The sequence below is a fragment of the Vespa velutina genome, chromosome 6 (genome assembly GCF_912470025.1).
Source record: "Vespa velutina chromosome 6, iVesVel2.1, whole genome shotgun sequence".
Lineage (NCBI taxonomy): Eukaryota > Metazoa > Arthropoda > Insecta > Hymenoptera > Vespidae > Vespa > Vespa velutina.
The window spans coordinates 5,599,613-5,620,744 of NC_062193.1; the positions used below are offsets into that span (position 1 = coordinate 5,599,613).

The 21,132-nt window shown below is 29.6% G+C and overlaps 3 protein-coding genes and 2 non-coding genes across 8 annotated transcripts in view; all 5 read right to left on the reverse strand.

Moving 5' to 3' along the window:
• LOC124949818 (ras-related protein Rab-3) overlaps window positions 1-9,306 on the reverse strand; it is an 11,275-nt gene extending 1,969 nt beyond the window's left edge. Inside the window, exons 1-4 of one of the 3 annotated variants that reach the window (XM_047495544.1) lie at window positions 8,739-9,306; window positions 7,698-7,800; window positions 1,455-1,676; window positions 477-767 (exon numbers count right to left, since the gene is read on the reverse strand). In XM_047495544.1, the coding sequence (XP_047351500.1) occupies window positions 477-767; window positions 1,455-1,676 (513 nt within the window). In that variant the 5' untranslated portion in view covers window positions 7,698-7,800; window positions 8,739-9,306. Of the gene's footprint in view, window positions 1-476; window positions 768-1,454; window positions 1,677-3,290; window positions 3,895-7,697; window positions 7,801-8,738 lie in introns of those variants that run through there. The other 2 variants (XM_047495543.1, XM_047495542.1) reach the window with 2 other exon arrangements.
• Window positions 9,307-11,119: 1,813 nt separating this feature from the next.
• On the reverse strand, window positions 11,120-15,432 carry LOC124949869 (peroxisomal N(1)-acetyl-spermine/spermidine oxidase). Of its 2 annotated transcripts, none has more exons than XM_047495637.1 (3): window positions 15,149-15,432; window positions 14,207-14,747; window positions 11,120-13,820 (listed from the first exon to the last, which is right to left on the reverse strand). In XM_047495637.1, exons 1-3 carry the CDS (start codon window positions 15,324-15,326, stop codon window positions 12,980-12,982), a joined length of 1,560 nt encoding a protein of 519 aa, XP_047351593.1. In that variant the 5' UTR covers window positions 15,327-15,432; the 3' UTR covers window positions 11,120-12,979. The 2 variants fall into 2 exon arrangements, with proteins under 2 accessions (XP_047351593.1, XP_047351594.1); XM_047495638.1 differs by having other exon boundaries at window positions 15,121-15,261.
• A 502-nt stretch (window positions 15,433-15,934) lies between these two features.
• On the reverse strand, window positions 15,935-17,954 carry LOC124949579 (actin-related protein 2/3 complex subunit 1A-A). The gene is made up of 6 exons (XM_047494868.1): window positions 17,506-17,954; window positions 17,184-17,444; window positions 16,807-17,097; window positions 16,551-16,729; window positions 16,203-16,472; window positions 15,935-16,063 (listed from the first exon to the last, which is right to left on the reverse strand). The coding sequence occupies exons 1-6, from the start codon at window positions 17,570-17,572 to the stop codon at window positions 16,025-16,027; spliced, it is 1,107 nt and encodes a 368-aa protein (XP_047350824.1). The 5' UTR covers window positions 17,573-17,954; the 3' UTR covers window positions 15,935-16,024.
• A 184-nt stretch (window positions 17,955-18,138) lies between these two features.
• Trnat-agu lies at window positions 18,139-18,212 on the reverse strand. Its single transcript has one exon. It is a non-coding gene; the product is annotated as a tRNA-Thr (tRNA).
• A 348-nt stretch (window positions 18,213-18,560) lies between these two features.
• Window positions 18,561-18,633, reverse strand: Trnaa-agc. The gene has a single exon. It is a non-coding gene; the product is annotated as a tRNA-Ala (tRNA).
• Between the last annotated feature and the right edge of the window lie 2,499 nt (window positions 18,634-21,132).

Sequence of the window (21,132 nt, forward strand, 5' to 3'; positions counted from 1 at the left end):
TCTTTGTTATTTTTCTTTTTCTTTTCTTTTTTTTTGTCCTTTTATAAATTTAACAGCGTTAAACGAAGATTCAATGGATTACTCCCACTGAAAAAAATATTCCCGATGACGTTAATTAATAAGTTTCACGATTTAATCGGATTTCATTGTCCATTAAATCGATCGACGATGTTTCGATAAACTCGATCTTTTCCATTTAAAGAAACAGAGATGAAGTAATAATTAATACAGAAAGAGAGAGAGAGAGAGAGAGAGAGAGAAAGAGAATATTACCAACAGAAGATAATGCGTGATGTTGGATCGATTGAATTTTTGATCGAAAAAAGAAAAGGAAAAGAAAAAACAAAAAGAGCAAACATAGAGAGGAAATAAAAATTACACCGTAATATTGTTTTTGTTCTTTTCGTCATAAATACATATATATATATATATATATATGTATTTATATGTGTGTGTGTGTGTGTATGTGTGTGTACCTTCACTTGGATGTTCTCCTTAGCGGATGTCTCGAAAAATTGCACGCCTAATTGGTCTGCCAATTGTTTACCCCTTTCAAAGCTGATCACCCTCTCGTCCTCCATGTCGCACTTGTTGCCCACGAGGATTACCTGGGCATTGTCCCACGAGTAAGTCTTTATCTGCGTCACCCAGTCTTGTACCGAATTGAAGGATTCCTCGTTCGTAATGTCATACATCAGGATGAAGCCCATTGCGCCTCTATAATAGGCCGTTGTGATCGTCCTGTATCTTTCTTGACCGGCCGTGTCCTGAAACAATGTTTATAATCAATATTATTAACTTTTATGTAACACTCAGAGTTATACATATAAACGTAGGCCACGTAGGTTTAGGCAATTTCGCGAATAAATTGTTTTATACAAACAATTATTAAACTTTACAAAAAAAAAAAAAAAAAAGAAAAAAATCTTTAGCCGTATTTCCGTATATCATGCTTTTTTTTTCTTTTATTAAAATCGCTCGGAAATAAAGAACTAAAGTTAATAAAGCTTTGACCGGCTTCTCGCTATAATTTTCTTTTTACTTTGCTACTTAGTTATGTTTAACTGAAGTCGAGTATTGCGGATAAAGTTCAATCTAAATATATATATATATATATATATATATATATATATATATATATATATAATATATAATATAAAATATATAATATATAATATATGTATATACAATATATATATATATATATATGATGTCGTAGATATACGACAAATGCGCATTATTGCTTTGAAAGCATCGATAATATGCAAAACCAAACATGTATGCAATGTGCATCTATACGTGTACATGTGTGTCTACATACCAGTCTATATATATATATATATATATATATGTATATATATATATATTTACATATACGACGAAACAAATATACAGATATTCGAATGCAGTGTATATTACGTTTACCTGTACATAGGTATAGCGATTATACTGACCCAGATTTGTAGCTTGACCCTTTTATCGTTCCTGAAGACCGTTTTCACTTTAAAGTCGATTCCCACGGTCGACACGAAGGCCGAGGTGAAGGAATCGTCCGCATAACGGAAGAGAAAAGAGGTTTTACCGACCGACGAGTTGCCGATTATTAAAAGTTTGAACATGTAATCGAAGTTCTGATCCGCGGCATCCTTCTGCCACTTTGGATCTTGGCTCGCCATCTGGGAAGAATAAAAAAATAAATAAATAAATACATATATATATATATATATTACAAGTTTTTACATTACATTGTATCTATTTCACGAATTGTAAATATATATATTTTCGGTCGAATGGAAATATCTCTTTTACGTGTCACAATCATAAATATCTAATAAAATCAAAAATTTCAATTCCTGCTTATCTCTCCCCCCCCCTCTCTCTCTCTCTCTCTCTCTCTCTCTCTGAAACACGTGATAATCCTAAATAATGGGAAATAATTGTGAAACGCTTTGTTGCAATGCAACGCGTTTCGCGAACGAGTAGTAAAAGCTAAATGCAACAGATGATTCTATAATGGAATACTTGGACGAAATCTACGATCTTTCCTATCGTCGTTTTACACGTGTTCGCCGGGAAACGTGGCTATGTAACACCTAAGATAAGCTCGATATGAAACTATTCGGAATCTCCCTCTCTCTCTCTTCTTCTTTCTCTTCTTCTCTCTCTCTCTCTCTCTCTTTCTCTTTCTCTAACATCGCTATTGTTTCTCGTTCCTTTGAGCCCTTTACGACTTACAATGTATGGATGCCCTTTAAACGTACAATGCATATATATATATATATATCGATAATGATCGCTGGGTTTTCCTTATCAAAGCAGACAATGCAACGACAATAACTTTTCGATCGTAGAAATATTATTTCAAAGGAATCCAAGTATCAATTGGTTACCTCTGAGACAGTATACTTCTAATATAACACTGATATAGGATAATGTAATTAGATATGTAAGTAAATAAAGATAGGTATGCATACACGCACACATATACACGGACACATACAAAAGTAAAGATTATTAAGCTATAGAATATGTTAAGAAATTCCTTAGAGTCCAGGATCATCTGTTAATTTTTACTACGACATTATTGAAATTTCTAGCAAGAGAAAAAGAGAGAGAGGGAGAGACAGAGAGAGAGAAAGAGGGAGATAAGCCAGAAACGTCGTCTTTCTACCCACAGACGCAGATTTTTTTTAATGAGCTACCGGATAGCTTCGACAGAAAAGCTAAGAATAGAAAACGATTTTCCCTCTGGTTTACGTTCATTTCCCGAAGGAACCGTGACCCGATGCGTTTCTCTCTTTCCACGACCTCGATGCCAAAAAAAGGACCAAGGACGATCTCTCTCTCTCTCTCTCTCTCTCTCTGTCTCTCTTTCTTTCTCTCTCTCTCTCTCTCTCTCTCTCTCTCTCTCTCTCTGTCTCTGTCTCTTTCGCGCGCACTCTCTTTCCGAGAAGATCGATCGTCAGATGAAAATGTGTTGAAATTGATAAAAAAAAAAAAAAATCATCTCATTTAAATATAATCAATTTCATCTCTCTCATCTGAGATGATCTAAACTTTATGACATAAGTATATTCGTATGTCATAAGAAGAAAGTATAAAAAATGCGAATAAATAAAGATAACACTGATTATATATTAAAATTAAATTTGAAATGGAAAAAGATGAAACTTAAATACATAAAAATATATAGATAGATATATAGATTAATGGATGATAAATATTAAGATTGATTAATATATTAATATATTAATATATTAATAGATAAATAGACAAGGATATCATGGTACCGGACGTTGGTTCGGCGAAGTAATCTCGACAATGGATATCATTCGGGCCATACGCGTACGTAAAACCAAAACGGAGTCCTTAATGGGTGATGCTTTGGACGACGAGCCCTTCTGATGCCCTTTGACCATTACCACTCTCCACCAGCACCAATACCAATACCACAATCACCACTTTTCACAATGTTTCTTCTCCTTTCTTTTTCTTATTTTTCTTTTCTACTTTTTACTCTCTCTCTCTCTCTCTCACTCCTTCTTTTTTTTTATTTTTCTTTTATTTTTTTCTTTTTCAACGACGGTCTATCATGCGAATAAATCCCAATGTAGGGAAAAATTTTTCGAGCTCGACAGATCCAAGACAAATACGTATCATCACGCCCTTATTCTCTCTCTCTCTCTCTCTCTCTCTCTCTCTCTCTCTTTGTTTTTTCTTCTTTATTTTACTTTTATTTTCTTCTCTTTTATTTTGCTTCAATGCTCCATCTTCACAAATCCGTGAATATATATATATATATATATATGTATGTATATATCTATATATGTATATATATATATATTAAGTAATGTAGACTTTTATGTATATTTATATATGTATATAACAATAGACATGTTTTCGAGCTCACGACGACGTGGCGACTTCTGCGGTTTTCTTGTCCCCCGCCGTTTGTTTCGACCACGGATCTTTTTGTAACAAGACGACATCGTTCATTCGTTCGTTCGTTCCTGCATAGAACAACATACTTGGTAAATACGTACAAGCCTTTATTTTCCGCTACTCTTTATGTCACATGTTATCCATCGTATTTCTACGTATACATTGGTGTTCCATTTCCTCTCTTTTTTTCTTTTCTCTTTTTTTCTTTTTCTCTTTTCCTTTTCCATTTTCTTTTAGTCCGACCAATCGTTACAATTCCTTTAGATTTCTCTTAATGGGATAATTTTCTATTCTATTCCATGTCATTTTGATTTAAGATTGTTACACAAATAAATAATTAATTCCTTTTGTTTTGTTGGAAAAAAAAAAGTAATAACCATAATATATATGTACATATAATATATATATATATATATATATATATATATATATATATATATATACGTGAGCATGTAGGAGTATTTATGCGTTAGAACGGTCAAGTATACCCAATGACCCAGTTTCGCGTAATCTTTCGCAAGGAAAATTCATTCATACGCTATCGTTGACCACGACCATTTCTTTGATGACGTTTAACATTGCTATTTCTCATTCTTCTGTTCGTATACTAGACCAGAATCGAAACGTGTTTTACGATAAGAATGCGTGTATATATATGTGTATGCATTTATCTAAAGACACATAGGCGTCAGTGTGAATACGTAAATTTTACATGCAACACTCGTATAAATTATATCAACGATACCTTACTTACTCGAACGATTAGAAATAATGAACTAAAGGAACAAATGACAATTAATATTAGAAAGGAACGATTAATTTTGTAATAATGAATACGGTTTCGTTATGTCGAGTTCGAGGAATTTTCAAAAAAAAGAAAAAAAAAAAAAAGAGAGAAAAAAAAAAGAAAAAGAAAGAAAAAGAACAAAATAAAAAATAAGGCAAGAAAGAACAATATAAAAAACAATAAAAAATTTGAGTAGTAAATATCGTAAATATATATATATATATTTATACGTATATGTATACGTATATACGTAGTTGCATAAGTTTCGAGTTAATAGGAAAATTTTTCGAAGTAATAAAACTACATCGATTTATCATTTCGAATTGACACTTGTGCAGACGTTCTTAGAAAGACTTGTGCTTTAAAGAAGTGAAATTAAATGAAGGAAGCTTTAGTAGAGAATAAGAAATAATAGTACATTATACGAGATCTCTTTAAATTGCCAATTACGATTGCCTTGATAAAATGGCGTTGGTTATATCCTATGTTTCGCTTTATTGATCCATTAGCTTTTGACGTTTCGATTGAACCTCTCTTTAGAAGAAAAAAAGCATCTTTTCTTCTCTTTCTCTCTCTCTCTCTCTCTCTGTCGCTCTCTTTCTTGAATGGCAAGAGAACAATTCGTCGTCTGAGATAGCCGATGTCGGCGATCACGATCACTATAAATAAACGATCGCAGAAGGGGTTGAACAGACGATGGACAAGTTTTTAGATCAGTGGAAGGGATTTTATCGATCGTACTATACTCGAACGACAGTAAAGTTACTCCAGATACGTTCAAGATTCTTCTTTGACTATAGACATCCTTATTCATTTCATCTTCGAATTTTAATATATCTAATATTTGTTAACGTTACAGAAAAAAAAAAAGAAAAAGAAATAACCATTTTTTAATTTTTTTTTTTTATTGACACAAAAAATAATTGAATTTATTATTTAATCCGTCTATGATTAATATCGTAAGATGAGTTTAATCAATCGCGATAGAATTCAATTTTCTATTATTTGATCATTGGATTATATTAAGCGTAAATATTTTTCGACGAGATATATATATATATATATATATATATATATAATGGAATTTTTTTTTATTTATTCGGATGAAAGAAAGGTAGAGTCCATGGTAAGGTTCGTTCGCGCAAACAGGATCTCTCGTAGGTTAAAATGGAACGATCGTAGAAACCAGGACAAGGTCCATGATAATGATATCATCTGTTCGTATCATATATTTTGACGTACGTATACGTAATTATAATAACCTTTTTCAATGTTCATTCTTATATTAACGATAATATTAATAAAACATATGTATACGTATACGTGTGTACGATATATATCCATATATTATATAATCTTTGATATTGATATGATATAATTTCTTCTTTTTTTTCTTTTTTAATTTTTTATATCATTCCTATTTAAGCTTCCTTCATCAAAGAAGTAATATCGTGATCCAATTTTCTAAGTTCAAAACTTTCTTGAAACTAACGTAATTTCTTCTATCACCGTAATAAAGAGAGAAAGAGAGATAGAGATAGACAGAGAAAGAGAGAGAGAGAGAGAGAGAGAGAGAGAGTGAGAAGTTTTTTTTTTCTTTTTTATTAACACTCCAACATAGAAACGTTATCGTCAAACGTTATCTTCATTCGCGTACGAGTTAATTAAAATTTTACTTAACCGCAACTATGCATTCCGTCCGAAATATTAAATAAATAATAATGTTAAACGTGTAAATGTATTCGAACGTAAATATGTAACCAAAATATTTCTTCAAGAAATTCTTTCAACCTTTTTCTCATTATAAAAAAAATATATACGGGAGACTGTATATATTTACATTATATATAATATGAATGCATATAAGTTAGCAGAAATTGTTCAACTGTTGATGAGAGAATTATACGAGAATTATAGGAGTATACTTTTAATTAAAGAGATATTCGAGGCAAAGATATAAACGTCGTTTTAACGTTCAATAAAAAGATCAAATGATAAATTTTAAAGACCATACTTTCGACAATATTATCGAGACTTAGTAGATTCTCAAAGATCGTTTAAATCTTTCGGAAAGATTTAATCGAAGAAATCGAACGATTAGACGTTTTTACATTTCTCTTTGACATTTTTTTCTTTTTATCACAATCAATATCGAAGGATAACATTGAAACATTTTCGAATGGATCCATCGTTACTTCTCCAAGAATGCCATAATTATACGTATCTACATAGATAGATACATGTGTATGGATATGTATCTATACATATATACATATATAAATATATATATACACACACACAGATATGTCCGTTATCAAGCTCGTTGATTCCTAACGGGTAGGAAGGTATAAAATATTTTTGGAAGATCGATTCTCATCCCCCTGCCCGGTCCGTACCACCCATACGGTTTCGATTTCAGTAGTCCGTGGAAGCACCGGCGAAAGATGGAGCCTCCGTATAGGTTGGAGCGTGACACCTAATCTCAGTTTGGTAGGGCAAGAGAAAAATAATATATATGAAATATATATATATATATATATATATATATATATATATATATATATGTATGTATATGTATATGTATATACATGTAGATTATAGATTTGAGAGAGATTGATGTAATAAGATTTCAAAAAAAGAAAATTAACAGTTTTACCATTAACATTTTCAATTCTACATTAATCGATAAGATTATTCAACAGAGATGATAAATCCATCTTATCTAATATATTTCATTCGTCTAAGAAATTTCTCCATATAATGTAATGGACAATCCTTTCGTTTCCCCGACAAATTCACGAGCATTAACGATCGATCAGCTGATGGCAACTAAGTTCGTCGAGCCCCGAGAGCGCGATGGCGACATTGTTAAAAGTGAAACGAGAAGAATGAAAGGAGGAACGGACGAAGGAGAAAGGAAAAGGGAAGTAAAAAGAGGGAGAAAGAAATTATACGGAGTTATAATTACAAGGGCAACCTTCCTGGCTGATTACAGAAAGCAGGCCAACAGGAAATGGACCTTATCGTGTCTTGGGCCTTCTCCCTTTGACAGTCACGATTACTAGCAATGGCTTAAGAAAATAGAAAAAGAATAAAATACGTAAATATAACGTAATTACAATCGAATGATTCGAATCGTTCAAAGAAGATCATCTTTTCCAACTCGTTTATCGCCCTCTCTTGTACTGTTTCTACTTCTCTCTTTCTCTCTCTCTCTCTCTTTCTTTTTCACACACACACACATACACACACTCTTTTGCTCTCTCTCTCTCTCTCTCTCTTTCTATCTATCTAGCTCTCTCTACCTCATCCGTACTGTTACTCTAGCAAGTAACAAACATGGACGCCACGTAGGAAACGGAAAGAGATGAAGGAAAAGAAAAACACAGGGTCATTTTTTCTCTGATCGAATGAACGAACGAACGAACGAACGAACGAACGAATGAACGAACATACCCGCAGCTTTTATCGTCCCTGGTAATAAGAGAGAACAAATAGGGAAATGACGAAAGAGAAGAGAAAGGGAGAGAAAGAGAGAAAGAGAAAGAGAAAGAGAAAGAGACATACAGACAGACAGACAGACAGATAGACAGACAGATAGAAAGATAGAAAGAGAAGGGGAAGATAGAGATAAAAAGAGAAAGAGAGAGAAGGGAGTAAGAGAGACAGATAGAGAGAGAGAGAGAGAGAGAGAGAGAGAGACAGAGAGAGAGAGAGAGAGAGAGAGAGAGAGAACGAGGGAAATCAATAAGCACGCCTATCGACAAGCCTTTCCTTCAAACACGAAATAAGTAATTTCGATAGCAAAACTCTCTTTCGATTTTTCTCTCCCTCTCTCTTTCTTTCTCTCTCTCTCTCTCTCTCTCCTTCTCTCTATCTATATATCTATCTATCAATTTCTCTTTCTCTCTCTCTCTCTCTCTCTCTCTCTCTCTCTCTCTCTCTCTCTCTGTCGATTTAACTCTTTCTAAAGAAAAATAGAAGTTGTAAGTTTTCCATCGGCTCGTACCTTCTACGAAGACGATGTATCCTTGAACGACACGGGGTTGCTGCTCTGACGTCAAGGATCCAACACAGGCTACCGTTTGCACTTTGTTTAATCACTCTATTAAGAGAAAGACGACGAATCTCGATGGAGATCGAGATTCGATTTATCGCGATAAGAGGGAGGACCGATGTATCTTTCTTTCTTTTCTTTTGCACGCACTCTTTCTCTCCCTCTCTCTCTCTCTCTCTCTCTTGCTTTCTTACTTGCTTTCTATCTTTCTTCTTCTCCCGATTAGTTATGTCAGCTGTCTCTTTCTTTCTTTTTTGCCTTTTTCTCTCTCTCTCTCTCTCTCTCTCTCTTGCTCTCTCTCTCTCTCTCTCTCTCTCTCTCGCTCGCTCTATCTCTTTCTCTCTATCGATATGTGTGCGTGCAGCCCTTTCTTTCGCGACAATTATAAAGAGAGACTGGACTAGGACTGGCCTCGGGAAAGAGCCTCGCGCCACTATAGCCTACTATAGCTAAAATATCGACCATTTCGTCGTGGAACCCCCGCCCGTTCGCGTACCAATCCACTCGCTTTTTCGCGCCTGCGCTACCGGCAACCCGACTGGCATCAATATAACTACGAATGGTGGAGCCGCATTCCTCTTTGCTCTTCTTATACACACTTCGGGGGAAGCTCGACACTTGTTGATCCAAATACTCTTTCTCTCTCTCTCTCTCTCGTTTTGTCTTTCATTCTCCCTTTGCTTTTTCGCTCTCTCTCTCTCTCTCTCTCTCTCTCTCTCTCTCTCTCTCTCTCTCTTTCTCACTTTTTCTTAGATTTCAAATAGTAATCATAAAAATACACTTTTAGTTTTGTTCATTTTATTCTGTTTCTTTCCTCCTGATTTCTTTTTCTTTCGTTTCTTTTTTTTTTTTTTTTTTTTTTTTTTTTTTTTTTTTTAGTATTACACGACACTTCAACGCGTTACATCGTTACATGCATGCGCAATTTACGTCGTTTATAATGCACTTTTGATAGTACTTCAATCGGATTGTAAAGAGAATAATTGAAAGGTCAAAAGTCATGCATAATTATCTCGAGGATCTATTTTTGAATAATTCATGTTTTTCCGTTTAATCGTTTGGAAATCGTTCGTCATAATTGTCAATAAAAAAAAAAAAAAAAAAAACGAGCATAGATAATTTAATACGATTTGTAAGAACTCGTTTCCCATTTCAATTTACTTCAAAACTCGAAGTGTCAATGATTAGACGTAATGTAATAATCCTTATCCATCATTAGTAACAAGATTTTATCATTTCCGTCGGCAATTCGAATTGTTACAAGCTCATAGCGTTTCATTTGCATTCGACGAATGAAAAAATTAAATGGCAGTATTCAACCGCGTAACAATGTACGTGGTTTACCGATCGAGTAAAGAACTCCTCTCTGGAACAAGAATTATAGATCTAGTCGATTACCCAAGCAAGGAGTTCCATTTTATAGAAAAACTAGACCGACTATCGATTAAAAATCTAGGAAATTTCTATTGTAACTCGTGGATTCTCCCCATTATGATACCCTAGAGCCCTCTGGTATTTCTCCTATAAATCTGTTTTTTTTTTATCAGTCCATCTATTTATCATTTTTTCTTCGTCATATCAAATGAAATAGAAATCTAATACAATAAACGTTTGTTTTTCAAAAATCATCATAAGCAAGAAATATAGCACACAGAAATGTGATAAAGAATACGTAAATAAATCATCGACGAACCTGGATAAGTATAATCTTATCTGAATACTTTATGGCAATCAATAGGATTCACACCATTTACTTATTCTTAAAATGCCAAAATTTTATGGACAAGGAAGACAACTATATGAATCTAAAGAAATTTATTATATTAAAGTTAATAGTTTTATTTATAAGCTTACAATTTTAGATTTAGTTGTATGCGTAAATTATTAATAAGATTATATCAATGTAATTTTATCAGAGTTAAAAATAAAAATTAAATATTATATAAAAATTTGAGTATTTATAAATTAACCCAGTCATTCTCCCATCATACTTCCAAAATTGTCCCAATATATAACTTATGTTCTCCTGTTCGAAAAATCAAATTACGGGGAAGTGCGAAAACTTTTCCCGCAAATCTGAATTTGTATTAGGATCACATGATTCGTGAAGAAGTGGCACGCGAAAACCGTGCTACCTCCAGATAAGTTATGTTCTCCTGTTCGACAAATCAAATTACGGGAAAGCGCGAAAACTTTTCCCGCAAATCTGAATTTGTATTAGGATCACATGATGCTCGAAGAGGTGAGATGCAAAATTTTTCTCGAAAATTGAATTGAATATTGGGAAAATAGGATGTATGAGGAGATAATACAAATTAATTTACACGTAAGTATATTGACAGAAAAAGTAATCTTTATTGTAAGAATATGTTCATCACGTACATTAAAAATGTTATATATTACATTATTTTACATAGCTTGTAAGTACGCTATTAATGTAATTGCATGACTGTATAAATAATAGCTGTCGGTATGTTATTATCAGTCGGTAAGTTACCTATTGAGTACAAAAGCTTTTATATTTTAAATTTGCAATAGATTTAATTTTTTCTATACAGATAAAAATTATCATAAATTCATAATATAGAACTTTTTTATCCCTATTTTTTTCTCTTATTTTTATATCACACTATACATGATTACGCATAAACGATATTATAACAGTGTAACAGTGAATATTATAAATTTTATAATAGCTACTTCATTAATAATATTTTAAAATATTGATTTCAAATCGACTTGTTTATAATCGTCGATTTTTTTATCTACAGAATAGATAATACAAAAAATTGACTAGATTTCGAAAATACTTGCATAAGAGATAATATTCTCAATTATAATATTCGTTTATTTTTTCTATGATTATTATTTATCGAAAACTATCGTTGATACGATAATTTTTATATCTCATAAACGTAACTGTTTAAAAGCATTTACATATAAGAGAAATAAAATAATAATATTATAAATAATCTTTTTTTTTATTATATATACAATACGTGATGTTTAATTAAATTTACATTATTTCATAAAAATTAATCATGATTTGAGATTTAATGAAATATAATAATTTCGTATTCGCCAAATTGTTTGCGCCTGACAATTGTTCGTTCGTCTCTTTTTCCAATTTTTAATTGTTTACATTTTATATTTTTTTCATTCTATTACAAATATAGGCACAATGAAAAGGAACACAATATGGCACAAAATTTTCTGTAGTGAAATTGTGTATCGTTAAGATTAATTTATATGTATATATATATATACCGTAAAAATGCAGTTTTTTTTCTTTTTTTCTTTTTTTTTTTTTTAAGAGACTTTTTGATCTTTTAACATCGTTCATAAGCGAGCCAGTACGAATACAGAAATAAATTCAATGAAAATAAAAACTATTATAAAACGAACATTTACAATGATAAATTACGTTGTTAAGTTTACAAAGGTGATCTTGCATAGTTTAAGAATTACTATAATATATTAATTTCTTAAATCAATTTACTAATAAAATAAAAATGCTATATCATCAATTGTACATACATACAGTATTAATAACGAGCACATAATTTAAATAATTTGAAACAAAATGTGCTCAATTGTTTATAGTTATATAAAAGCTATCATTAAAAATACTATTATTTAAAGATGATTGAAAGAAAATATTCTGACAAGCATCAATAACAGATTTTAAATTAATAAAATGTACATTGTGCATAATATTCCTAAATCAGTCATAATACGCTCTACAATTTATTTTTTTTTTTTTTTTTTTTTTTTTTTTTTTTTTCTTTTTAAATGCATCACTTCTTTTTTCATTTATACAAAACAAACAAAGCATAACAGTCTCTCTTAAGAAAAACATAACATGCAATTTTTTAAATAAATCGATAAATACTAAAAAATATAATTTGTTAAGAAAGATAATTTTGATATTTAAAAATTATATCGTTTTAAAAATTGTTTAACATGCACATAGATTAGAATTATAACTAAGATTGTTACTTTATATAATTACTGTTTTTTTCCAAGTGTTAGATTAAGCGATCCACCTTCATCATAAATGACTAAGTATTGATTACTTTTTTTCAAGCAATACACAAAATGCTCTTGTCTGGAAACAAAATATTATATATACATATACATATACATATATATATATATATATATATATATATATATATATAAAATTTTTAATTTTAAGTTAAAGATATTCCTTGAATCCATGAGCTAAGATCACTAGTACTTTCACAACTAAGACTTATATGATTTTGTTCACTTCTTCTTGATTCGAGTAACAATTGAGCTGCAGTACGGCCTGTTAAATATGCACCATGTACAGTACTGTAAAACGAAGAATGTGTGTGCTCGCCAGCAAATGTTATCATAATTTTGGAAGGCTGATCTTGCAGTATCAATGGTTCAGCTAAATTCTTGATATCTACTTGACTTGCACCAACGGCCATAGATGTATAAGAACCACATGTAAATGGCTGAGAATTCCAAGTAGTACGTAAGCAATGCTTTGGAGCTGGTACAAATGGATCGTTTAAAAATCGCCTTAAAATTGATGTGCATACTTCTGATACCTCGGTTGTACTTAATTGTTCCATATATTCTGCAGCCTTTCCTGATATCCAACCAAGAAGAAGTGTATCTGATATTTTAATAAAAGAATATATTTTTCTAAACCATGTTTTACTTAAATCTTGTCTGTCGTCTTCTGACAATCCTCTATCGTCCCAAAGAAGCATAACTTCAGATATTCCTGGATTTAAAAAAGGCCTTTCGTATTCTAAAAATATTTTATCTACAGTACCAAACATAAGTCTATTTATTGCTTGGAGTTTATTATCTGGTAAGGGCGGCTCAAAAATATCATTAGCCTTTTTTTTAAGAACTCCTAAAGGCAATGTACATATTATATGTTCTGCAGTTATCATTTTTCCATTTTCACATTGAATTTCTATAACCTTATTTCTACTAGAGTTATTTGTTGCTACATCAGATGTTTCATTCTCACATTCCTGTTTTTGCCATCTGTAATTATGATTAGCATATAAACATACTTTATTTTTTTATCAACAACTTCATTGAGATTATTGCATAAGAGTAAACACAAATATTAAATTAGAAAAAGATCATTTAAAAAAAAAAGCATATAATATGAAATCATTACAAAACCAATATCCATAATGTTCTTTAAAAAAAATATATATATATAACTTTTATATTTAAAATAAAATATAAAGAATTAATAAGTATAATAAAACTAAAGTTTTAAATTGCTTTCTTGTTTAAAAAAAAGAAAAAGACATTTTAAAATCGACTAAAGCTCTATTAAAAATAAATATTTGTAAAAACTATGAAATATTTGAGTATTAAAAATACACATATTAATGTAGAAGAGGGATCTAATAATTTACCTAATTTTAGTAACAACGTGTTTAGTAAGTATACAGTTCTTTGGTATATGTTTTGTAATTGGCTCCAATATTGCACTATATCCATTTCGAAGACGGATATTTCCACCTTGTAGTTCAGCGTAAGATCCCATTTCCATAAGATCGACCTCTTCCATATTATCACAGCCAGTAATACAAGTTTCTCTCTTAAGCAAACAATCAAAAAGTAACTGTCTTATTCTTCTTTGTTCAACTGGTAAAGATGACAAATATATATCAGTTTCAAGCGCCACATGTGCTCCAACACTATTTATACCATCTGGTGGATTATAAGCACTTAAGAAATATTCTTCACAACGTCTTAAAAAACACACATAGGCTTCATAGATTTCTTGTAAAACTGGAAATGGTAATTGTTTTCCATCTTCCATAGCAGCTATAACTCTATGTGGTTTGGGTATATTTATGATATCTATCAATCCATTTGCCATTGCTAATTCAAAAAGAGGATTTCCCAAAACTCCATGAATCCAGTTTGCTCCAAGTTCAATTTTTTCATTTCCTAAATTAAAACAATACAAAAATAATATAAATATGAGGAGACTAAAAATCAAAGAATTTATTATGCCTGGAAATATATTCAAAAGTATTCATTGTAATGTTGTTTTATAAGCATATATATATATATATATATGTATATTACCAATAAGATCTCTATAACAATAGTAATATGCTATCACAAATGCAATGCAAATTATTTAATAAGAAAGAAAAACAATATATTTTATCCGGTATGAAATGATATAATCAAATGAAACATTTATACTTATTATGAATGATAATTTGACTTATGAAATTGTAAGAATCAATATTCAAAATTAGTTCAAATATCAAATTTATACAGAAGTAAAAGACTTTATTGATTGTCAACGTACGTTAAGATAGAGGTTAATTCAACCATACCAATTTGTGTTGCTATAATTCGGCCACCTATACGTCCTCTTGCTTCAACAATAAGAAAATCTGTTTCACTATTTTTAAGTAAATGATTTGCGGCAGACAATCCGGCCATGCCCGCTCCGATGATCAAAATTTTACACGAGACATGACTATCCACTGGCTGGTCCGTGAGTTCCGCCATGTTCAATGCATTGTAACTAACAATAACTATAGTCTATAAGAATTATGTAGGATATTATAACGCGGCCATTGATTACAATTTCTTAAGATAGATTTTGATATTACAATAATTCAAAAAAATCTATAAAAATTTTTAAAACGTATGACCGATTAAAAGAGAAATAAAAAAATAATTTATTTATAGTCAAAATTAATCGATATTATTATGTTTCTATATAATTTATATACACACACACACACACACACACACACACACACATATATATATATGTGTATGTGTTTTATATTTTAATCAATTCAAAATGTCTTTGTATTTTTTTGTTTTCCTTTTTTTTTACCACTTTTATTACAACTTATAATATTTATTTTTATGTACATAATTCAACTCTCCTTCCCACTTTTATTTTTTATCTTTCAACAAATTATTACGTACATAATCAATTAAATATTTCTAATCAATATCTATAAATAAATCAATAACAATATAATATCAATAATAACTATATTTGTTATTTGTTTATTGCTTTCTGATAATGCACTTTACAACACACTTTCATGTATTTTATACCGTATATTAAAGTTTTCAGTTGAACAGGAGCAAGAATAAAATTAGCAGGATTAATGTACGATTTATTTCAATATTATACACTCTTCAATTTCATATACCTTTAATCTTGGTTTTGTAAAAAAAAGTATTCCTTAAACTATCTTCAGTCCAGCAATGGAATTTTCCAAAGACTACAAAATAAAAGAGAATACAATTGTTATTCTTATAAATAATAATTTATAAATAATCAGGCAAAAAAGCAACATTAAAATTATTATATAAATATGTTGTTATTTTTATATATTTAATACTTGAAATATTATATGATACCTTCAAATCCCAAATGACCAATTGGCCATCTAGGCTACTTGTACTAAATTCATTATCCGATACTTGACGAACACAGTTAATTGTATTTTGATGAATGCTATCTAATGCATTGTCATTGGAATCATTTCGTGCTTGACGATCTAAGGATTGGAATTTTCTCATGGCAGACAATCCAGCGGTTTCTTTTTTTTGCATGTTATCTAATTTTGATACAAAGTAAATCTGTCCATTGTCATCCACAGAATATAACATGGGCATACAACTGTGTCCCTAAGGAAAAAATGTATCATTTCTAATCTGTGTTATTATAATATAATGTTGTTCACATTTTTGTTTTGACTGGATTACCGTGGCCACAATGGAATTGGGACCCACCCAAATGCAGCTTAAAAATGGTAAATGTTCGGTATAAAGCCTATAAACTACATTGCCCCTTGTAGCGTCTGCGACGCATATAGACGAATTATGTGCTACCCAGCAAATTTTATTGCCACATTGGCTAAATGCAACCGAATGTATCCAACCACCTAACAAAAATGCAACATCTATGTAAAAGCAACAAGTATTTTAAGTTAGTTATCAATAATTCTTTTAGCAGAAATACCTCCATTATTTGTATTAGGGAATTCAGCAAGTAATGTGCCCAATGTATTACTTGTTCCCCAAGCACACGTTCCTGGTGCATCTTCCATATCACTAATAAAAGCACTGAATACTCGAACTTTATAATCTGTTGATCCAGCAACCAAAACTTTATTATCTGGATGCCAATCAACTGTTGTTACCGTTGATCTTAAAGGACGCTTTATGTGTTTACAAAGCCACCAATTATTTTCTGATACAAAGTAACAAACTGCTATTACCCTGCCTCCAGAACCAACAGCAAATTTATTTTCTGTAAGAAGAAGAAGATTTATCACAAAAGTAGATAAAAAAATCTGTTACCTTTAGAGATAGACAATTGTTAACATAATAATATACCTAAAGGAGACCACTTTACACACGTGGCAGCCCGATTTATTCTTAATAAAACCCATGCAGGATTCCACTTTCCATCTTTTCCTTGTGTCCAAACGTATGCATTTTTATCTGCTGAACAGGTAACAATACGATTAGTACGAGGTGCCCAATCTACGCCCATAATATGCATATCGTGTTCTTGTAATGTATCAAGTAATTTCCATCCCGAAGAGGAATGCTTGTAAATTTGAATTTCATTATTATTTGGACATACTGCTACTTCTGTAAAAAAAAATAATTTAATAGTGATCTAATCTATATCTAAAGTATTATCTAGACATACCTGTTCTGTCTTTGTTCCAAGCATGATAACTTATAACATCAACACCCAGATTATGCACCACTGTCATTTTTTTCTAATACTATATATGTATATATATATATATTTATCTATATATAAGTTGATATAAGTAATAAATATAATATAATACAATATATCCGTACAATTTAAGGAAAAACGTCAGCGGGGTGCGGTCAATACTAAAATGACGATGATTCAATTTTTATAAGACATTATTTCTAGGATATTACAAATCTATCTATATAGATAATGGCAAAATGAAATTTTGTTTTTCCCATGCACGAACACAATATATGAATTTCTTCTCAATATAAAAAAAAACTTATCATAAACAGCCGTCAACCTCCTTTCCTTTTCTAAGGATGATACAGAAATCTTCAGAATAGTTTCCGACAGTACTGCCAATCTAAGAAGTCGTAATAACCTATAAATATACTAGTTGAATATTAACCTATGTAAGACATAAATGTATAACATTGTACGTATATACGCGAGCAATAAAGAAAATACTTTTTTCTAATAAAATATGCATAAAAAGAAGATACATTTTCTATAGTAAATTTATTAAAAATTGAAAAAAAATTATGAATTGAAAAAAGAATTCTTTAATTTACAAGGCCCCGGAGGGATTCGAACCCTCGATCTCCTGTTTACTAGACAGGCGCTTTAACCAACTAAGCCACGGCGCCGATGGTGCCTACGATGTACTAATAATAATAATTAACATATTTTTAATTGTTTGTTTTTTTTATTATATATTATTATTTTATATTTTATTTATATATAACTATGTATCGTACATAAGTCTATTATGAAAATGATAAAAACATTTAAAATATTCATTTCATTGTTAACATTAATTGTTTATAAAAATATACATAAATGAATCGAACTCGAGTGAAATCACTATAAGTAGGAAAAATAAATACGTAGGACAAATAAATAAATTTTTTCGTAAAAACTAAATTTAATTTTTTTTTAAATTATTTTCTATTTTTACGAAGTAGATATAAAAAAAAAATTAACAACGTTATTCATGGAGGCGCCGGGCATCGATCCCGGTACCTCTCGCATGCTAAGCGAGCGCTCTACCATCTGAGCTACGCCCCCATTTTGATTCTTAATGATACAATATAGCTTAAATACTGTATTTTTTTAATACCACAAACAACTGTTTAAACAAACGACAAATGAATGATTTCTTTTTCAATATTTATTTGAAGTAATTTATTTGAAGTAAAATTATTCAGCTCTTAACAATATATTATTTATATTACAACTACATTATTAATTTGTTAAATAAATATATATATTTAAACTTGATTGTTCCTGTATTGCATGTTTTATGTTTATACGTGTGTATATGTGTGTTGCGTATATGTAAACGATTTTTTAATATTTGACGTTATGCGGTATTATGTAAGTATTATAATTCACCGTATGTTTAAATAAAAAAAAATAAGAATCAATTTATTAGTAATTAGTAATCGTTTTTCAAAATTTATACTCTTTTTTTAATTTGCTTTAAATAAACTTTGCTATATGCATTCAGGTGGCCAGGAAAAAAAATTAAGCGAGCAGGAAGTTGAATAAGAGAATGAAATTTGAATAAAAATTATATATGTCGTATTTTTTTAAATCTATTAGCGTATATTTGAAGATACTTCTATTATATCTCTATTGTTTAGCTCTATATTGTATGTTGTATCGTATGTATGTATATATTTTTTTTTTTCCATTTTATATATATTCATTTATGATAATATTATAGGTCTCCTTCTTATGGATATTTTATTTTTATTCAGAATGAAACTCTTGATGTCTAACATACATGAATGATTCTGATGGAACGTATGTATATATGTAGACCTATTCGTATTGCTTTTTCGTAAATAAAACTGATTTGAATAAATAGAATCGTATAGTAGACTATTTGATTTAATCTTCTTTGAATTAATTTGAATGGATCTCTTATTAGTTTTTTTAGTATGAATATATCAACTATATTAACTTTTTCATACATATACATATATAAATATATATATATATTTTTTTTTTAGATCACTGATTTAGATACTTTTGTATATATTTTATAATAATTCGATTATATTTCGATTTTTAAAAACCTTTAAACAGTTTCTGTCGGCAAAATATTGAGAAATTCGTAAAGGATATTTCTTTTTTAGATTAAACTAAAACTAAATTTTGTTCCTTATTAAATTTTGAATAATATTTATCTATATATATTTATTTATCACAGTAAGAATTTCCTTATCTTATTTGTATCGTTATCGATAAAGTATAAATAATTCATGTGTAATAAATATGTTAAAAATATTTACATTTTTCCTCGTAAAATTATGAAAAATGATATATATGATATTAGAAACTGCTGTCGGACCAGATCAAAATAGTTATATTAAAATTTTAAATAAGTATTTGAAATAATGAATGGAACATTATAATAAATTATTATTACGTAATGTAAGTGATCGACATCAATTAATAAAAAAACAGTTAGTACTTTAATTAAAATATTTTAAAATATAATAATTTGTCAGTATTTCAAATAGATGATCGGTATTTATAATAAATCCAAACGCTATCATAATACTTAATTATTTATACTGACCAATTATATTATGTACATGTATTTCATTATAAATACTAATCAAAATATCACTCAAATAAATAGAATTTATATATTAAATATACTATGATAAATGATGTATTAAAACGTTATACAATTATTTATAATATGCATACATATATTAGATAACATTATTAAATCATTCTTGTACATTGTAATTCGCGTTTCAATAAATTATGAAAATTTTTTTTCTAATTTATACAATTACAAGTCGGACTTGTAATAATCAGAAAAAAGGATTGATCTGAAAACTTTTCGAAAAGGATTAATTGATTTTTAAAATTATCCAAAAACTTTTGACCGATTTATAAAAATTTTGGTTCACCCTGTAGAATTGAAATAAATGACTATCCGATATTATTTGTAGATAATATATTATGATTCAAATACAAAATTAATTGATTAAACTGAAATCAAACTTTTTTCCTTATCGAATGAGTAATATTTACCTATATGAGTAATATTTATTTATCTAAGTAAATATTTCCTTTTTTTTTATTTTTATCATTATCGGTAAAGTATAAATGATTCATATGTGATAAAAAATAGAAATAAATAAATTAAATATGTATTTTAAATGGCTCGTTGGTTTTTCTTTTTTTGTTGTTTTTAAAAGTAAGTTTATTAGACACAGCCCTATATTAGGTACACAAGTATAATCTCACTTAGAAAACTTTTTACATTATTTTATTATAAATACAGATATAAATTATCTGTAGATAAACCTCATAACACTCAATACAATAGAATTTTAATTAATATTATAACTGTGAATATAATATTCATCAAACAATCAGATATATATGTGAATAAAATAAAAAATAGTGACTATAAAATAAATTTTTACCAACTCTAGCAATTATGCTAACTAATCTACAGGGGAGGAGGGGGAGGGGGTATATTTCCAATGGGAACATATATACATTATGTACAATTAAACTATACGTTATAAGTCTCTA